Below are 18,719 nucleotides of genomic sequence, written 5' to 3'. Positions count from 1 at the left end.
TTTGTTACCGAGGTTTTTGGGGTGGGTTTTTTTTTGGTTACCAAACCTTAACCATCCTGCTTCAGAAGTGTCTGGACTGTATCCCCACTTCCACCCCATTTCCATCTGCTACAGTGTTTCTTTACAAAAAATTTGATCACCATTCTTCTTAAATCCATTTTTAACATTGTTCGCTGCAAGACTGGCGTGCTTCAAAAGTATCTGCCTCTGAAGGGCCCTGTCCTGTCCAGTCCGCACTGCTCTTACCCTGCGCGCCTGGGGTTTCACATTGACCTTATCTGCGAGGCTGTAGTAGGCCCCAAAGATTACCCGCTGGACCGGTGGTTTTCAAACCGCCAGTCTTAACCAACCAACCAATGGGTGGTGAAATGAAATTAGTAAGTCATGACCAGAACTGGGAACTGTAGTAAATATCAGAGTGCTCTGCACATAGATTATTTTGTGACACTTTCTTATGTACCTGTGTACTGAGACATGATATAAAATTACAGTAAGATTTGAGGAATACTGTTCAGACCAGGGGCTACAGAGTTCAAACTAGCTGGTAGACAAGAGTCTTCATTTTATTCCTCTAGTACCTTTCCAGCTGAGGTACTGGGCAAGTTGTGTAACCTCTCCATGCCAGTTTTCTCAACTGCAAGGTGAGAAGAACAGCAGTTGCTCCGTGGGCATGTCCCGAGGACTGAGGGAAGGTTTAAGTGGAGGCTTGCGGAGGGAGAGGAGTGTTTAGGAGGGCGGTGGCTCGCTGGCTCGGGTCTGTCACCTGTTTTCCGGCTCGCACTCCCAAGTGCGATTCCCGTCCCCATTCCCTAGACATGCTGTGCTCTTCCTGGCTTCTGGGCCTTTGTACAGAAGGAACAGCCCCTGAAGCCTTTTCTAGTTGTGACCTTAGCATTTCTAAAGCCAATGAATACGTCTCAATTATTTTGATTTTTTTAATCATCAAAAGAAAAATTTATAGTAATGTCTTTATTACGGTTGCCCTTCCTTCCACTCAGACTTTAATCGTGTTGGTCTGATTTGAAAAACAAAACACTGCTTTCCAGCCCTGCAGCTCCCTTCTCTCTTCGCACTTTCAAACTCAGGCTCCTGGGAACACCCGCTGAATGGGCAGTCAGAGCCATAGTGCTCCGGCACCGCCTGCACGGTTGAGATCATGTTTTCATCCAGACGCTTTATTGACTCTGTTCTTACCGGTTTCCTAATTGTCCAACCCAGTGAGTTTCCTTATTCATCCTACTTGACCTTTCTGATCTCTAATATCATTGCTCATTCTCCTTTTTGAACGCCGTTCTCCCCTTTTTACACCATTTGACTTTCCAGATCACTCTGTGGGGGATCCTTCTGTTTCTTTACAGCGTCTTCTCCCCCAGTTTGAACGTTGGGGTTCTCCTGGTTCAGTTCTTGGCCTCTCTTTTTCTCTCCATCTACCCTCTTCCTGGGTGTTTGCATTCACTCCCAGGGTTTTAATTATAATCTAAAAATTATCTCAAATCTAGGTTTCCAGTCCAGATTTTTAATAAAATCTAGACTTACAGTAGACCAGTAGACCAATAGTCACTACTTCTATGTCCCCTTAGTACTTAAAACTTGACTAGCCACCATCCAGTTATCCAAATTAGAATGGTCATCCTTGATTTCAGCCTACTCCTCACTCCCAACATTTAATCACATTTTTAGCTCTCAGATGTTCTGAATCTGTCCTTCTCTCCCCATCCCATTATACTTCAGACTCCTTTCTCTCCTGAATTACTGCAACAGCCTCATAACTACCCTCCCTGATCTACTCATGCCCCCAATTATATTCTCCAAATAATGGCCATTTTTCTAGACCCCAAATAAAAATCACCACTTTCATACTTCGGTTAAAACCAGATCCCTTAGAAGACAAACAAGGCCCTTTATGATCTGGCCCCGGCCTATCTGTACAGATTCACTTTTTTTTTTTTTTTTTTTAAGATTTATTTAGAACATCTTAAAAACTTAGCTCAGGGATTGTCTCCAGAAAGCCTTTTCCAATTCCTCCATCCTGGCTTAGGTGCCGCTTCTACGTGTTCCCAAAGCACCCGGAGTTTTCATCAGAGCACCTCGCATACTGTACTGACTGTGCTCTCCCTTCTTTTCCGCTAGACTGAGCCCCGAAGAAATGAGGCAGTGACCTGTGGTGTCCCCATCCCCTCACACGGCACCTGGCAGTTGTTTAAGTGTTTCCTAATTGAACAGTACTGCCGCCTGACCTGTTTGCCTTTCGTCTCCCGACAGTTGTCAGCCCTGAAGATCAGGCCACCCAAATAGGAAGGCTGAAGGTGTCCCTTCAAGCTGCTGCCGCCCTCCATGCTGTTTACAAGGAGATGACAGAAGATACGTTTTCTTGATGGAGCAAGTAGTATTCCATTCTAAACTCTCGGAGGGAACCATAGTAAAAAGTCTCTTATAAAAAGTAACTTGCTATACCATGAATTTGGTTTACTGTGATGTCTGGTATCTCTCAACCTAATGACAAAAGCTTAGAAGGACGAAAGTGAATTTCTGTGATCCTCCCTGGACAAAGGCATTATTCTCTAACGTCTCAGCACTCTTCCAGGTGAGAAGCAGGCCTGCTTTCGGGAACTGCAAAAGAACGGTCACAAAAGGTGAATTTACAAAAACAAAACAACAACAAAAAAAACCACAGTTTATTTATCTTTCAGTTCTTCCAAAATTGAAAATATCAAGTCCTACTGCTAAGGAGAAAAAAAACAAACAAACAAACAAAATCCGAGACCCCTCCCCTCTTAAAGTCACAGAACACAGAAGGAACTGCAGTGGGACAGGTGGGTGCAGAGAACCAGGAGGGGGAGGATGGCGAGATAAACTCCCCAAATACTTAAAAAGCTGTTCAACAGAAACTGTGATAAATACAGGACAATGCAAGACAAGTAAAAATAAGGAGCAGCAGTGATGAGAGGCTGTGTTGTAGACGTGGCCTCCCTTCCTCTTCTCTTTTCTCATCAGGGTATTCTAGGCCCCAGGCATGGCCTGCCCCTTCCAGATCTAAATGTTGATTCCTCTGAGCCTCCTTTCTAGGTTTCACTAGAAGCAGTGCGTGAGGCACAACCATTCTTCCTCAGATACATCAAAAAGAAACAGTGGTAATTTTGCTTCTCCCATGGTACCATGTGTGAATCTGTGAGGAGGACGAAACCGAGCCAGGGAGTGCCACTGCTTCTCAGGTCGTCCGAGGCAGCCGAGAGAGCTCTATCTGCGGGAGGCGAAAAAGCAGGACGACTCAGACGGACGTACCAGCCCGCTCTGCCTCACTAGCTCAGGCTGGGTGGTTTATCACAACTACTGGCAAATTCCAAGAACCTTTTCTTGAGTACTGCAAAGATGGGACGTAAAGAGAGGTGAGGAAGGTCATGGCAGCAGGGTAGGATGGAGGCTCGGATCTGCTGGTCAAGAACCATGGTACAGGTAGTTAGGGGTCACCTCGTACCAGTGTCTTGGAAATCCAGCTTTGCGACATCAGAGAATCAGATGTCAGAAGCCATCGATGTCCTGGCAGAAGGTGGCGGGAAGAGAGGAATGAAACGGTACTTAGTAACAGCGGAAGCCTCTGCCCTTCTTCAAGAACACCTCCTCCCTCGCCATCTGGATGGGGCCACTGGCACGTGTCCTGGTGGGCCTGGAATTCCCCGAGTAGATTGGTCCACACAAATGGCCCCCTAAACCCATAAACACAAATGGCAAAACTTCAAAAGGAAAAAAAAAGGAAAAATACAGTTTCTATGTCATGTAAAATTTGTAGGGGTTGGCTGGATAAAGAACGGAGCTGAGGACCAAAGTTCTGAAGTTACTTCCTCTTTTTCTTGGGGGGTGCAGAGCTGTGTCTGGAACCACGGTTAGAGCCACGGCCTGAACTGTGCACAGATGCCTTCCTCTTCCGGCTCATACTTCGACTCTGTTCTTCTTCTTCCTCGTAACGACTTTCACGGTCCGCTAAATAGGGGAGAGGGGCACTACTGGTTAGCGGCGGGTTCGCTTTGATACCTAAGAGTACGTGACGGCATGCGCTACTCGGGTGTGTACTCGGCGTCAGACTTCGGTTTGAATCTGTTAATCTCCGTCGCTTCTTGGTTGTGTGATTGATTTTGGGCAAGTACTTAATCTTTCTGAGCCTTGGTTTATGTATTCACACGACGGAAAATTGTTTTACGATTAAATGAGGTCATCTATGCAAGGTACCTATCCCAATGCTCGGGACCCAGTAGATGATGAAATTTCCCTTTCACCTTTTAACTTGTATCTGGCATCTGGTTTCAGAGTAATTAAACTAGGATTTATAAAAACAATCCTAACCCAGAAGAGGTCCAGAAAATTAGACTATTATAGGACACATTTGGAAACTGGCCTAATTCTGGAGCCTTCCAAGACTATGTGGCTACCCCAGGAAGAAAGCATCGGTTAGACAGAGTCACGCCACTTGGAAGAGTGTGGACGCATTCTAGAGCTTCTCTGCTCCTCTGATGAAGTTGTAGCTGTAACTCCACATGAGTTTTACAGTGTTCTTTTGCTATTCGTTATTAGGCAAATAGCAGCTCAAAATACTAAAATCTGCTAGAAATCTGTGCCTCAAAAATAAACAACAAACAATAAAAAATTTACCTTTTCGGGCTTCTTCCTCCAGTTCATCCCAATCCTTTCCACTCTCTTCTTCACTGCCCAGTGATTCCTTGGAATAGTCTAAAATAAAATTAAGCATTAGTCTTCAGACAGGAATGAAATGCCAGAATTCTTCCCTCCTTTATGAGTTTCCAGAAATGACATTAGATGAGAAAGCCATGAAAAATTTTCCCTATAAAGACTAACCTGATTCTTCGGCTTCTGATGAATAATCTTCATCACTATCCTCCTCCTCCTCTTCATAGTCATCCTCTGAAGGATTAAAAGTCTCATCTTCGATTTCAGACTCTGAATCCCCTTCCTCAGCATCACTGCCCTGGTGAGTCAGCATAATACTATTTACTGGGTTCTTTTTTTTTGACATTCACTTGATTAATGAATTAATTCAACCCATTTAGCACACCAGCATTATTTTTTTTTTTACATGAAAAAAATAAAACCCAAAACCCCCGAGCAACCGAAAGATAAAAGGGCTAATTTAAAATTGCTAGTTAAGTGCAATTACTAGATAAATATCTAATTCGTATTTCTTTAAGATTCACTTCACCCTTCCTTACCCAGGAAAATTAACCACAGAAATACTCTTGGTAATAATGCATTATGCAGAGGTGGAAGAACCACTTCTTAGAAAACAATTTTTGCAAAACGCCCTAAAGTTACACCTGAAACTGATATGCTGTATGTTAAATATACTTCAGGTAATAATAGTAAGAAGTAAAAATGCCCTGAAGAATTTTTTCCCAATACTAAGAACAATTCTGCAATTTCAAAGAAATCTGAGTGGCTACCAGTCCCCAATTTATCATCTACCTGTAAAACTAACCTGGAGAAACAATACAGTAATAAGACCAAGCTCCCACTCGGTCTGCTCCCTTCTGTGCTACTTACATGGCATTTCCTAGCCGCCCAAATGGTAATGGGCACCACCATGTACCAGAAAAGAAACCCCACACTCACGCACCTCACCCTCAGGCTCTAGGAAAGACCAGCCACCTTGTTCGAAGAAGCCCTCGGGGTCATCGACAATGGTCTTCATGATTTTAGTCCAGTTGAGGGACTGCACTCCTTCTGTGTACTTTAGGTCACAGGAACTGAAAGACAGGACATTGTGAAGTCAAAATCAATTCTCTGTATTTTCTGAGAACGCACCTTGTCATCTTGCTCATAAACATCTCTGAAGGTAGATAACCTTTTCCTCAATATAGGAGAGCAGATTTTCTTTGCACTATGCCACCAGAATAGACCCAAATGGCTGATAGCTGGTCTCCCAGACACCAGCCCTCACGACGCGCAGCATTCCAAATAAAGCAACTTTGTCTCTTGAACAAAGCTCATCATCTTTTTGTTTGCCATTTTCTTTCTTAAGCACCAACTTCCCTGTTCCTCCTTTAGCCTTTTCTCCTCCTCACCTATGCCTTCCCCTCCCCGACTCACTCTTATTTGCACGTAGTTTCAACTTCTAACCATTTCTAGGATTCTTACTTTTCAGCTCTGATCATTCACACCACTGCAGTTCAGAAACAGCAACTGGCCCTAGCTTTCCCTCCCCAATCTTCCACTGCTTTCTTATGTATTGCTTATTTGATGCAGGATCTATTTGAAGGTAGGGATAAGTTTTCTGTTTGTTTAGTACCGAAAGTACCCTGTATCAAAATGTTCAAATGACTTTATTTACTTCTGTTGAGGAGAGCTCAATCAACTCAAGTGGGCGGGAAGGAAGAGAAAAGGAAACCAAAGACATGACAATAGTGAGGATCACAAGAAACCTTCGGCACAAAACCTATCTGGGAACCGCTGCCCTAAGTCCGTCACCGGCACTGCATCATACACACTGTGACTTGCGCTTCTAGCCATGGTGGAGTAACGAGGACTAGATTTACCTTTTCACTTTTAAACAACTAGAAAACCAAACGAGATATGAAACGGCTTTCAAACACTGGCTAAAAAGCAGCACAGGACTATAATCCCCTAAAGGAGGAAACATACAGGGTTCTGTTTTAGAACTACCCAAGTTTTCTGCCTGGAGGCGGCTCCCAGGCTGCTATGCAGGGAAGGGGAACCCAATCAGAACCTGAGAGAGAGAAGGATTTGTGGAGGCTAAGACAGCCAGAATTTTGAGGCAGGAGTACTGGAGGAGAGAGTGACAGAAAAAGCTCTGGAAATGTGCAGAGGGATCCCCTTCAATCTTTGGCCGAGAGCATATCTCCAACATGCATGAGAGGAAGCTAAGTAGAGCTGGGCAAAGCAGCAGGCCAGATAACTCCCAAATCTCACACTGAGCTGGAAATAGTTCCTGCTGTACCAGCTTCAGGGGAAAAACCTTATTAATACACAGTGAATCCAAGCCCTCGAAAGAGTACTGCCTCAGCAATGGGGTAAATTGGTCCTAGACCAAAAAGCTGTTCTGAACCAGCACTAGTGACATCTGAGAACAAGTTCTGAAAGATCAAGTGGTATCCAAATCACTCAACTACACCTAGAACGAAATCTAGAAAAAGTTTTAAAAACCTAGCACACAAAAATGTGTACTAACTCTGTTTGGCAGTTGATCACAAATTACCAGACACGCAAACAAGCAGAAGAAAAATCAACCAATAGCAACAGACCCAGAAAATACAAAGATGGTGGATGGAAGTATCAGATAATGATATTTAAGAAGTTATTATAAATGAAGAGAGAAACCTGAAGATGCTGAGAAGTGAAGAAATAGGTGTCTCAGAAAAAAAAAGGGGGGGTACTGAGCAAAAATATTTGAAGAATAATGGCCCCCTGCTTGTCCTCTCTCTCAGAAAGAAAAAAAAAGAATGGCCAAAACATTTCTAGAAATGATGAAAACTACACACCCCACAGATCTGAGAAGCCCAATACACACTAAGCAGAATAACCATTAAAAACAAAACACAGCAAAGCACCTAATAATCAAACTACTAAAAACCACTGATAGAAATAGAAAATAAAATATCCTGAGGAATCTGTACAGAAGTATGAACAGTGACAGCAGACATTGCAGCAGATGTCTGAGCTGGAAGATAATGGAGCAACATCTCACAAATATTACAAAAGACTGTCAACTTAAAATCCTACATCCAGCAAAAAACATCATTCTGAAATGAAAGAGAAATAAAGACTTTCAAGAAAAAAGCTGAGAGAATTTGTCACCAGAAAACCTGCAGCTCGGGGCACCTGGGTGGCTGAGTCGGATAAGTGTCTGCCTTTGGCTCGGGTCATGATTCCAGGGTCCTGGGATCAAGCCCCACATCGGGCTCTCTGCTCAGTGGGAGCCTGCTTCTCCCTCTGCCTGTCTCTCGCTGGCAAATAAATAAAATCTTTAAAAAAAAAAAAAGAAAAAGAAAAAAAGAAAACTTTCAGCTCAAATGCTAAAGGAGGAGGTTTATGAGGCAAAGAAAAATTAAAGCAGATAGAAGGTTGGTACAACACAATGGAGTGAAGAGCACCAGGAATGGTAAATACATAAGTAAATATCCAAGACTTTTTCCCCCCTCATTTTATTAATTAAGAGATAACTGCCTGGGGGCACGAGGCTGGCTCAATCAGAAGAGCAAGCAACTCTTGATCTTGGGTCATGAGTTTGAGCCCCATGTTGGGCACAGAGATTACTAACAAAAACAAAAACAAACAATAACAACCAAAAAACCAACCAAACAAAAAAAACAAAAAACCCCAAAAAGACCTTAATATACAATCATAAAAATTAATCCAAAAGGCAGCATATAAAGAGGAGAAAAGCAACAAAGCACAGAGGAGAAAACCAAGAGCAAGATGGTAGATTTAAAACCCAACCATATTGTTAACGATAAATGTAAATGGTCTGATTTCACCAATCCAATTAAAAGTAGAAGAATAGATTAAAACAAGTGAGACCCAAATATATGTTGTCTCCAAGAAAGCCACTTTAAACATATAGTTAAAAGTAAAAGGACAGGGCGCCTGGGTGGCTCAGTTGGTTAAGCGACTGCCTTCAGCTCAGGTCATGATCCTGGAATCCTGGGATCGAGTCCCACATCAGGCTCCCTGCTCAGCGGGGAGTCTGCTTCTCCCTCTGACCTTCCCCCTCATGCTCTCTCTCTGTCTCATTCTTTCTCTCTCAAATAAATAAATAAAATCTTTAAAAAAAAAAAAAAGTAAAAGGACAGAAAAAAGACACGTTATACAAACACTAACCAAAATAAAGCTAGAAGCCCACAGTAATGACGCACCAAGTAGATATTGAAACAAGGACTAAATTTAAAAAAAAAAAAGAAAGAAACAAGGACTATTATCAGGAATAAGGAAGGACATTTCAGCATGATGAAAAAAATTAAATTAAACCTCTAGGCAAATTGACAAAAAGAAGAAACATGATCAATATTAGGAATGAAAGGGAACACCATTATAAACTGTACAAATACTAAAACTGATAACTTAGATTAAGAAGACCAGTTTGTTGAAAGACACAGGATTCTAAAATTTACACATAGTAGTCAATGTAATATAACCATTTTTTTTTGAAGATTTTATTTGTCAGAGAGAACATGAGAAGGGGAGAGCGGCAGGCAGAGGGAGAAGCAGGCTCCTCGCTGAGCAAGGAGCCTGATGCAGGACTCAAAACAGGTCTCTGAGATTATAACCCAAAGCAAAAGGCAGATGCTTAACCAAGTGAGCCACCCAGGTGTCCCTAATATAGCCAATTTTGAGAAGAAACATATTTGGAAGACTTACACTACCTGATTTCAAGACTTACTAAAGCTACAATAATTATGACAGTGGTATAAGGACACACAGATGCCAATGCAACAGAACACCATCCAGAAATAGACCCTCTCCTACACGGTTGATCTTTTTACAAAGATACCAAGATAATTCAGTAACTAGGGGATAATCTCATCACAAATGGTACTAGAATAATTGGCTATAAGTATGAACCTTGACCCTTACGCTACAGTAGAAAATAAGCTCCAAATGGATCACAAACCTAAATATTAGGCCTGAACCTATAAAACTCTAGGAGAAAACAGAAAATGTTTATGATTCTGGGTTAGTCCATTTATTAGGTAAGACATTAAAAGCACAAATTACAAAAGAAAGAGTAGATTTAATAGATTTCATGAGAATTTTACACTTCTAGTCTTTAAAAGACACTTGAGAAAAGGAAGAGGCATAGAAACTACTGAAAGAAAATATATACAAGGGGAGCCTGGGTGGCTCAGTCGGTTAAGCGGCCGACTCTTAATTTTGGCTCAAGTCATGTTCTCAGGGTCCTGGGATTGAGCCCCGCGTCGGGCTCTGCGCTCAGCAGGGTGTCTGCTTGAGGATTCTCTCTCCCTCTCCCCAGGTTCACTCTCTCTCTAAAATAAATCAATCTTTTAAAAAAAAAAAAAGAAAAAGAAAACATATACAAAACCTGTATTTGGTTAAGGATTTATATCCAGTCTAAATAATTTTATTTTTATTATTTTTTTAAAGCTTTAGAGAGAGAGAGAGAGCATGAATGGGGCGTGGGGCACAGGGAGAGAGAGAATCTCAAGTAGACTACACACTGACTGCAGAGCCTGACTTGGGGCTCGATCTCACAACCCTGAGATCATGACCTGAGCAGAAATCAAGAGTCAGATGCTTAACTCAGTGAGCCACCCAGATGTCCCTATCCAGTCTAAAGAATTCTTACAACTGAGAAAAGCAACCTCCTTTTATTTTTTTTTTTTTTTTTTAAAGATTTTATTTATTTATCTGACAGAGAGAGAGAGAGACAGCGAGAAAGGGAACACAAGCAGGGGGAGTGGGAGAGGGAGAAGCAGGCTTCCCGCCGAGCAGTTAGCCCGATGTGGGGCTCGATCCCAGGACCATGAGATCATGACCTGAGCCGAAGGCAGTCGCTTAACCAACTGAGCCACCCAGGCGCCCAAAAGCAATCTCCTTTTTAACATGGGCAAAAAATACAAAGTGACTTCCTCCAAGACACAGAATGACACATAAGCATATGAAAAGATGTGCAACATCATGGGTCATCATGGAAATGCAAACAAACCACACTGAGACAGCACTGCACATTAAATGGCGAACATTAAAAAGATAGACAAAACCAAGTGTTGATTAGGATGCACAGCAACAACTCTCACATACTGCAGGTTTTCTGGAAAGTGATTTGATAGTTTCTTACAAAGTTGAACACAGACTTAACCACAAACCATAAGACCCAGCAGTGCCATAGTTTAGGTCATCTACCCAAGAAATGAAAACCTGTGTTTACACTTTAAAGACCTGTATGTAATGTTTATAGCAGCTATTCGTAAGAGCCCCCACATGGAAACAACTCAAACGTCTACTAAGTGGTAAATGAAGTATGGAATATCCATGCAATGGAATACTCCTCAGTAATAAAAAGGATACACTCAACAACTTTAAAAATTTCAAAAGCACTGAGCTAAGTGAAGGATGCAAGATACAAAAGATTACATACTGTAGGCTTCCATTTATGTGAAATTCTAGAAGAAGCAATTCTATCACTGTACCGTGACAGAAACCAGGGATACAACTGTGGGAAGAGGAATGACTATAAAGGAACTTTTAGGAGTGAAGAAGTATTTTATATCCTGATTATGATGGTAGATTTGAAACTGTATACATTTGCTACAACTCATCAAATCACATACTTAAATTGGTGAATTTTATTACACGTAAGTTTTCCCTCAATAAAAGTCATATACATTTACACATAATATTTGTGACATCACACCACCTACCTGCATATTTCTTAGGAAAATGCTCAGGGAGACCATAAATTTGTATCTTTCTCATAACTTATTTCTACATTCTCTCAACCCACTTCTTAAGAGGACGTTTACATTTATAGCACTTGCCCTTCACAGGTAAGGGGAGGTGAGGGTGGAGCGCAGAGCGAACTATACTCATGGCTACCCAGGCCTTACCCTTCACATCTAGGGAATAACATCTCCTGGATACGGAGTTCTCATACTTCCATGAGAAACTGTTTTAGCTGAAGTGTGTAAATATGGATGTCAAAGGCTAAAATAAAAATAATTTCTATCTCCTCTTTCAATAAAAACAAGAGAAAGAAATATGCCTCCCTTTTTATAATTAAATTATTACACGTCTTTAGATTTTTTTATATACGTATCAAGGAGAATAAAAAAAATCTTAGACTTTGTTTCTGTATGGATAAATATTCATCAACTACTGTTGGAATTTCAGGAAAAAGTTATTAACTCTTTAATAGATTCCAAATTTTTAAGTCCTGGGCTATAACTCAACCCAAAGGCAGTTTTACTCTTAAGTATACCAGCACATTTTATATACAACACAGCACACTTACATTCTGTAACACAGGGCTCACCGGGTAAATGGGAGACTGCTGGCCAATTTACTTACTTCAACCATTCCTTGATGGGGTCTAGGGAGGCTACAGGAATGGCGTTGATCATTGTGACTTTCTTGCTGTAGTCCTTGTACACTATCACCATATCAAAGTTCTTCAGGTGAAACTGAACCCGCTCAAAGTGAATCAGCTCCACTTCATCCAAGGTCACCACAAAAGGTGGCTGTTAGGGAGAAACTGGATCACTACCACATAAATCCCCTAAAGCATCAGTCTTTTCAAATTCTGTCAGAATCTTTTTTTTTTTTAAGATTTTATTTGTTTGAGAGAGAATGAGCACTCCTGTTTTTTTGGGAAAGACTAAAAGCAATACAACGTGCTGAGAAGCCTCAGTAAATGGATTTGTAAGATCAAAATCCTTCCTCAAGGAGAAAATAATTTAAGAAAACTTTAAAAAAAAAGAAAATAAAGTAACTATCAAAAATGAAAATCATCAGAAATAATAAGGAGCTAGTTTTCAAAACACCTATGCTTCCGCTTTCTTTTCTCTAACAATTTTCTTACTAAACGGAGGTAAGAAATACTCACCCACTCTGTAGCATTTACCAGCGCACTACTAGTGGGCTGAAGGAGGCAAGTACTCCTGTAAGGAGCTCCATTAAATCTGAAAAAGAATAAGAAAAAAGACTCAGATAAGATTGGGCCCATTGCAAGAGAAATTTGCTGCCATAATACACTTCTTTCCTTTTCCCACCCCAGCATGCATACTGGAGAGTCATTTACAGGGGAAGCCTCTAAGTCTGAGCCACTCACCCCAGCCCTAAAAATGTTCAAGCAGGAATGGATGTCTCAGAGGTTTTCAATCAAAGGAAAAAGGGAATGATCTGTTATGTTGAATTATTATAAAGGAAGAATAACTAATTTTTCTAATAGCTAGACAACCACACTTCAGGCCAAAAAGATGAGGAGATATGTTACCCCAAGTCCCTAAAAGGCACTTCAAATTCCAGTTCCTCCTTTGTTAGAGCCTCTACTTTCTCAATGAAATTTTTAAAGGCTGTTTTCAGTTTGTGCCTCATTTCTCGTTCCATCTGTAGAAGAAAAAAAAATACTAATTAACCACAGCCATCACTTTACTTGTTAATAGTACATCCCTTCAGCAAGCCCGAAGTGCTTCGACAGGCCTTAATTCTCACACCCACGATGCCGACACGGACACTGTCCTAGAGGCCACTACACCGTAACTGCACAGCCAAGGCAGCAACTGACGTCTCATCCACAAGCCACGGCATTAGGCCAACCCCATACACACTCGAGTGGTTCCACAGAAAGATTCAGGGGTTGCTCATAAAATATGACTCACTGAACTCAGATCTGAAGCACAAGCTACGTCAGTACCCTGCACATACAACAGGAAATGTCACAGACCTGCTCAGCATAGAGGTCATCTCGGTCATGCATGTGCTGATGTTTGCCCAAGTCCGTGGTGATCTCTCCCACTTCTGTGTAGAACTGCACATCTGTGTGCCGCTTCTTCCCAAACATGATGGCATTCTGGGGGCAGAGGAGAAAGCACAAAAAAGAAGTCAGAAAACTCAAAGAAGCAGATAACGACAACAAACAACATGAAAACAGAAATAATACCTACGCTGGAAACCATGGCATTTATGTAAAGATAGTTAAACCATCCCTGGGGTCATCATAAATAATGACATTTGGGAATGTGAGAGCATATGAATTTTAAAAAGTACTCCTATTTATTAGGATGGACTTTACAGATTATGCTGGAAATAAACTGTCTAAAGCAACATTTTTCTACTGCAGAAACAGGAATTTGGAGAAAACCTTATGTTTGGTGGTCATTAGATATCACACCAAAGGAACGTACATGCTGAGCACCCTCTAGATTTCAGACACGGTGGACTTTATAAACATTATCTCATTCAATCCTTTTAATAATCTTATGTGACAGGTGGTATCACTCATCACTATTTTAAAGGAAAGAGGGTGACACAAAGATCTTGCCCAACGTCTGACAGCTAGTAAGGAGACAGGTGTACCTTGAGGTGAAAGTGCAAGACAATAATCATTTCTCCATCACACGGCTGAAACAAAGCGTGCTTGATGTTATTGTACAGGATATCCACTTTGTCTCCTCGAACAGAGGTGAAGCGGAAGCCTGGGGACAAACAAACGAAGCTGCTAAACGTCAAGCAGCAGCATGAGTGGAGGCCAGAAGACACTGCATCTTTCCTGGCTGATGTGAACAGGGTCAGAGAAAATGCCAAAAACTATACAGGGCTTTCCATTCCTTGTGCCCATGAGGAATGTCAGTAGATTCCTCCCAGCGTTTCCCTGGTGTACTCTATTATCTGATCATCTACAAACGTGCCCCAGCGACAAAGCCCAGACCCATGAGATCATCCATACCATTGACATGGGCCTCCAGTGACCCCTGCATCCTCTTTTGGGCAATGTTTGGGCGAATGTATAGATCTTTCAGTTTGGGATTACTCCGGTTGAGATTGATCACCAGGGAGTCTTGTTTCACAATGCCCTAAGCAGAATGAGAATTAATGTGAATCCTCACGTATGTCTGCTGTGTCCGCCAAACCCACATGTATCCTGTTACAGAAAGGTCCTTTGTTGGTGTTCAAGCTCACCTCCTTCTCCTTTTCTTCTGCTTCCCGGGTCTTATAGCGCTTCTGTACTTCTTTTATAATTCGGAAAGCATTCTGGAGGTTCAAGGCTGGTACTGTCTGTTCTCCAGGTGCCTTCATATTTGAAGCTCGGTACGTACTGTTAAAAAGGGGAAGCCAGAACTTATATAAGTTTCTGTATCAGTCTGGGTAACTTGCACTCTCTACTCTATTTTTAACTGACTTAGTATCTTTCAGGAAAAAAAGGTACCAGTGAATGGTAGGACAATGTCTGGAAAGCTGAAAAACATCTCCCTTTCTTCTCTCTTAAATAGAGAATATTATAAATGGCTAATCCACTGGGTGGGAAATCACACTGATTTTTCAAATCTGGCATAGTCAATTATCCCATTCCATACCATGAAGGAATGGACTCCAATGAGGCACACATTTCCTATTTATGATTCTACTGCAAAACATATGTAATCAGTTTAACATATTTTCATGAGGATTCCAAATTGGGTTCCATCCTCAAAACAGTACAAAGCTAGCAGGATGATCCTAAACAGGTACCACCAAGGGAGGCTCTGCCATTCATAAGATGAGGGAGGAGACAGCACAGACAATGAAATGTTTCTGAGAATACCGCTCCAACCAGCAGGGATTTGGGGATGGTCTTTTCCTGGGGACTCACATTTCCTTGACAAAAGTGGCTTCTGGGTTAGGAAAGATGTTGCCCTCATTCCTGCCCAGAGCACTGCCTGGGCAATAGAAGTTGATTCGCAAGTAAGTATAATCTCCTTCCACGGACATGCTTATATTCTGCTCAAAGAAAGGAAAAGCATTGACAAAATAAACAGGTTTCTTTCCAAATTCAAGATTAGTAGTCATGGGGACACAAAGTTAAGTTGCGAGTTACAAGCTGACTGCTAAACCCAGCCTGTAAACCTCGATCTAGCTCTAATCAACTGTACCTTATTTTTTTTATATGACCAAATGTGTGCTTCCAAAAGGACCACTGACTTCTCAGAGCACCTGGAGCCACATGTCCCACTACACATTAAAAAATGCTTAACGCAAATGATTTTTCTAGACTAGACCACTGAACTTTCTAACCAAGTGAAAACTGGGGAGGAAGGCGAGTGACAGCAGGAGGCAAGGAGAGGAGAAGCTGATAAAGTGAGAAGGGTGGAGTCCAAAGGAGCAGAGGGTGGGAGGGACGGTGCAGTTCGAAAAAGAATGTGCGGAGAGCACAATTACTAGTTTCCGAAACAGCCTGGATGGAGCCTGACTCGGCGTTCATACCTTGATTGTGGCAATGTGAAAGGGCGTCGCGATACCGAACACCGGCATTATCACAGTTTCGTATTTCTTATCGATATAGATCTTCATTTCCCGAATATGTGGTTCCTTAGGCATCAAAGATGGGTTTTTATAGGACACGTTAGATTTGCGAGCTCTGGAGTGGGGATAAAAAATTTTTTTGAGAAATTTTTACAAATCACACGTGAACCTAAGACAACCTCGCTGCCCAACACAAACGCTTACTTCTGAATCTGTTGTTCTCCTTTCTGTTCTGTCAGTCGCCTCTTTGCTTCCTCATTGAGTTGAGCTGCCAGTTCCTTTTGATGTGCTCTTCGTTTCTCTTCTGCAGTCATCTCGTTCTGGAGAAAGACAAACCCAAGTCAGTAGAATTGTCACTCCTACAAATGTGCCTCAGATACAAGCCATAGGACAGGTAGAGATCGATGTAGACTGAAACCGTAAACTCACTCGTGTTCTTTCTGTAAGTAATGCTGCCCGAGAACCTCTTCCCAACAGGTCCTCGGCCTCATCTTTCTCCTCCTCCTCCTCTTCTTCATCCTCATTCTGTGGGGAAAAAATCATACTCAGAAATTCGGTTTTAATCTTTTTAGCCAATATAATTTTTGCCTTTTCACAGTACCAAACTTCCTACACCACTTATCTTCCTTCTTCCTACCTTTAGAAAAATCCCCACGTTCTTCACTTTCTTCTTCACAGAAGTGAGAACAGTAGCTGGGCCATCCTGGAATAAAAGGAAGAAGTCAGATATTTATAAGAGCATTTAAATGAGGCACTTTCACTTTCTAGCCTCATATATAGGACGGCAGGGCTTTTTGAAACTTCTGGATACTAAAATCTTTGACAACACATACGTACAGATTTTATCTTCCCAACCTCATGAGGAACTGTAATTTGGGAGACAATACTGAGATAATGATTAAGAACACAGGCTTGATTTGAAACCTGGCTCAATCACTTCCTAGTGGTGACATCTGGCTACGGACTGCTTCTGCTCTGTGTCCCAGTTTTTTTATCCGAGGGTAGAGTCTACTGCGCAGGATGTTAGAATTCAATGAATTACTGCATAAAAGTCCTTATATAATAAGAATACAAAAGTATTGGTATTAAGCTTAAGAATCAGTTCTGATTTAAAAAAAAAAAAAAAAAAAAAAAAAGGCCACAAAGGCCCAGAACAAGCAAATCCTTAGAAAGTGGTTTAGTCATTACCTAGGTTTGGGAGGCTAGGGTACCGGGTTTCTTTGTGAGGTGATAAAATGTTCTAAAATTAGATTGTGGTGATGGTTGCACAACTGAAAATCACTAAATATTACTGAATTATACACTTTCAGTGGGTGAATTGTATGGTATATAAACTGTAGCTCAATAAAACTGTTTTTAAAGTAAAATAAAAGAATCAGTTCCCGTTATTATCATTACCAGGGTTCAAGCCACAAAGTAATGAATGGCTTGGTTTAAATCATTCCCTGTACTTGAATGACAATCTCTGTTCCTAGCTGTATTAGGTCACTGTCCCGGATCCCTCCCTTCAGCTAGCATTTGACAAACACTTTCAAGAAAAAAACCCATATAGTACAAAATGTACCTCAAATGTCAGTTCACAAACACTCAAAAGTTGAAGAAGCAATACACACCTCATCCACAAGCACTGTGTCACCGATGAAGAGAGCATAGGTTTTCTCTTCTGGTTTCTTCCCTTCCTTGTTAGTCAGATCTGAGAATCCCAAATTGATGCTGAAAACCATCCCTACAACAGCAAACAGGAATCAGTGTCTAACTGTGAGAGAATGGAGAAGGGTAGATTTTACACAAAGAAGGGGGAAATAAAGCTATAGGAAACTACTCAAAAAAGTATTTTCCTAAAGCTGTAAAACTCACCCTTTTTCAGTCTGTACTGATTTTTACTATTAATTACTAAAGAGCCTTCACGGAATTCAATTCCCATTCCGAACCTAAAAAAGAAATGAAGAGAAACTTCAGCAATAGGCTAAAAGATCTCTAACATGGGTCAAGTACAATATATTCTATTGCAATTTTCAGGATAAGGCAGGCAAACATGTTGAGTGATTTGCCTCTGCTCATCAGTCAGTTAAGGAGCAGGATTTCAGGACAATCTTTGGGCTAATAGTATGTTGAAAAGAATTTCCTAATTAAGTACCTCATGTAACATTTATTACATCAAGCCTTCTTTATTTTAGCTTACTCACCCATATTTAAATTTTAATAGTCTAACATGAAATCAAATTAAGCGTTTTCCTATAAACAACTTGGCAGACTGTTAATGGGTACATTACCAAGACTGTAATAAGTGGATTAAGCAAGGCGATTGTTAGTGGAATGTTGATAACTAGGATTCATTAAGTCGCCTGGGCCGGGACTTGGTACAGGTTGATATATTTCCTCTTGCCCATCAGAGAAATCCAGAAAGAAACTATATATCCCAGACTAGTTTTCATCTAAGGAAACTGACCAGAGCCTTTGTTTCCCAAAATGTCTTTAGTTCTGTAAGATGTTCTTAAGTATTTCTAAGTGTTCAATGGTCAAATACACCTAAGAAATGCTGAATTAAATAAAAATTGAAAAAAAAATGTAAATAGTAGGATATCACAGAGTATTTCATTTGCAAACGTGAGCTGAGGTGTTCTAAGAGAGGAAATACAGTAAGTAATGTGCCCTAACACTAGTAAGTTAAGCCTAGAACACCTACTGGTATCTACTACATTGGTCTGGAAAAATCTCCACCCCATCCCTGGGTGTAGAAA

General features: G+C 41.2%; 2 protein-coding genes across 2 annotated transcripts in view; one reads left to right on the top strand and one right to left on the bottom strand.

Moving 5' to 3' along the window:
• Nucleotides 1-3,122, top strand: part of RPGRIP1 (RPGR interacting protein 1) — a 41,458-nt gene extending 38,336 nt beyond the window's left edge. The window contains exon 15 of the mRNA XM_006731354.3: nucleotides 2,263-3,122. Coding sequence (XP_006731417.2) covers nucleotides 2,263-2,375 — 113 coding nt within the window. The 3' untranslated portion in view covers nucleotides 2,376-3,122. The remainder of the gene's footprint in view (nucleotides 1-2,262) is intronic.
• The window catches only part of SUPT16H (SPT16 homolog, facilitates chromatin remodeling subunit), a 38,933-nt gene continuing 22,871 nt past the window's right edge, over nucleotides 2,658-18,719 (bottom strand). Inside the window, exons 9-26 of the mRNA XM_006731353.3 lie at nucleotides 17,836-17,909; nucleotides 17,592-17,704; nucleotides 16,616-16,681; nucleotides 16,408-16,503; nucleotides 16,183-16,298; nucleotides 15,940-16,093; nucleotides 15,329-15,456; nucleotides 14,659-14,794; nucleotides 14,426-14,552; nucleotides 14,056-14,174; nucleotides 13,424-13,549; nucleotides 12,974-13,086; nucleotides 12,584-12,659; nucleotides 12,049-12,218; nucleotides 5,624-5,753; nucleotides 4,849-4,978; nucleotides 4,645-4,722; nucleotides 2,658-3,978 (exon numbers count right to left, since the gene is read on the bottom strand). Of these exons, the coding sequence (XP_006731416.1) occupies nucleotides 3,833-3,978; nucleotides 4,645-4,722; nucleotides 4,849-4,978; nucleotides 5,624-5,753; nucleotides 12,049-12,218; nucleotides 12,584-12,659; nucleotides 12,974-13,086; nucleotides 13,424-13,549; nucleotides 14,056-14,174; nucleotides 14,426-14,552; nucleotides 14,659-14,794; nucleotides 15,329-15,456; nucleotides 15,940-16,093; nucleotides 16,183-16,298; nucleotides 16,408-16,503; nucleotides 16,616-16,681; nucleotides 17,592-17,704; nucleotides 17,836-17,909 (2,098 nt within the window). The 3' untranslated portion in view covers nucleotides 2,658-3,832. The remainder of the gene's footprint in view (nucleotides 3,979-4,644; nucleotides 4,723-4,848; nucleotides 4,979-5,623; nucleotides 5,754-12,048; nucleotides 12,219-12,583; nucleotides 12,660-12,973; nucleotides 13,087-13,423; nucleotides 13,550-14,055; nucleotides 14,175-14,425; nucleotides 14,553-14,658; nucleotides 14,795-15,328; nucleotides 15,457-15,939; nucleotides 16,094-16,182; nucleotides 16,299-16,407; nucleotides 16,504-16,615; nucleotides 16,682-17,591; nucleotides 17,705-17,835; nucleotides 17,910-18,719) is intronic.

This window comes from Leptonychotes weddellii, chromosome 9 (genome assembly GCF_054177405.1).
Source record: "Leptonychotes weddellii isolate Sample4059 chromosome 9, ASM5417740v2, whole genome shotgun sequence".
Lineage (NCBI taxonomy): Eukaryota > Metazoa > Chordata > Mammalia > Carnivora > Phocidae > Leptonychotes > Leptonychotes weddellii.
Note: the sequence above shows the minus strand (reverse complement) of the source record. Positions and strands in the feature narration are given on the sequence as shown.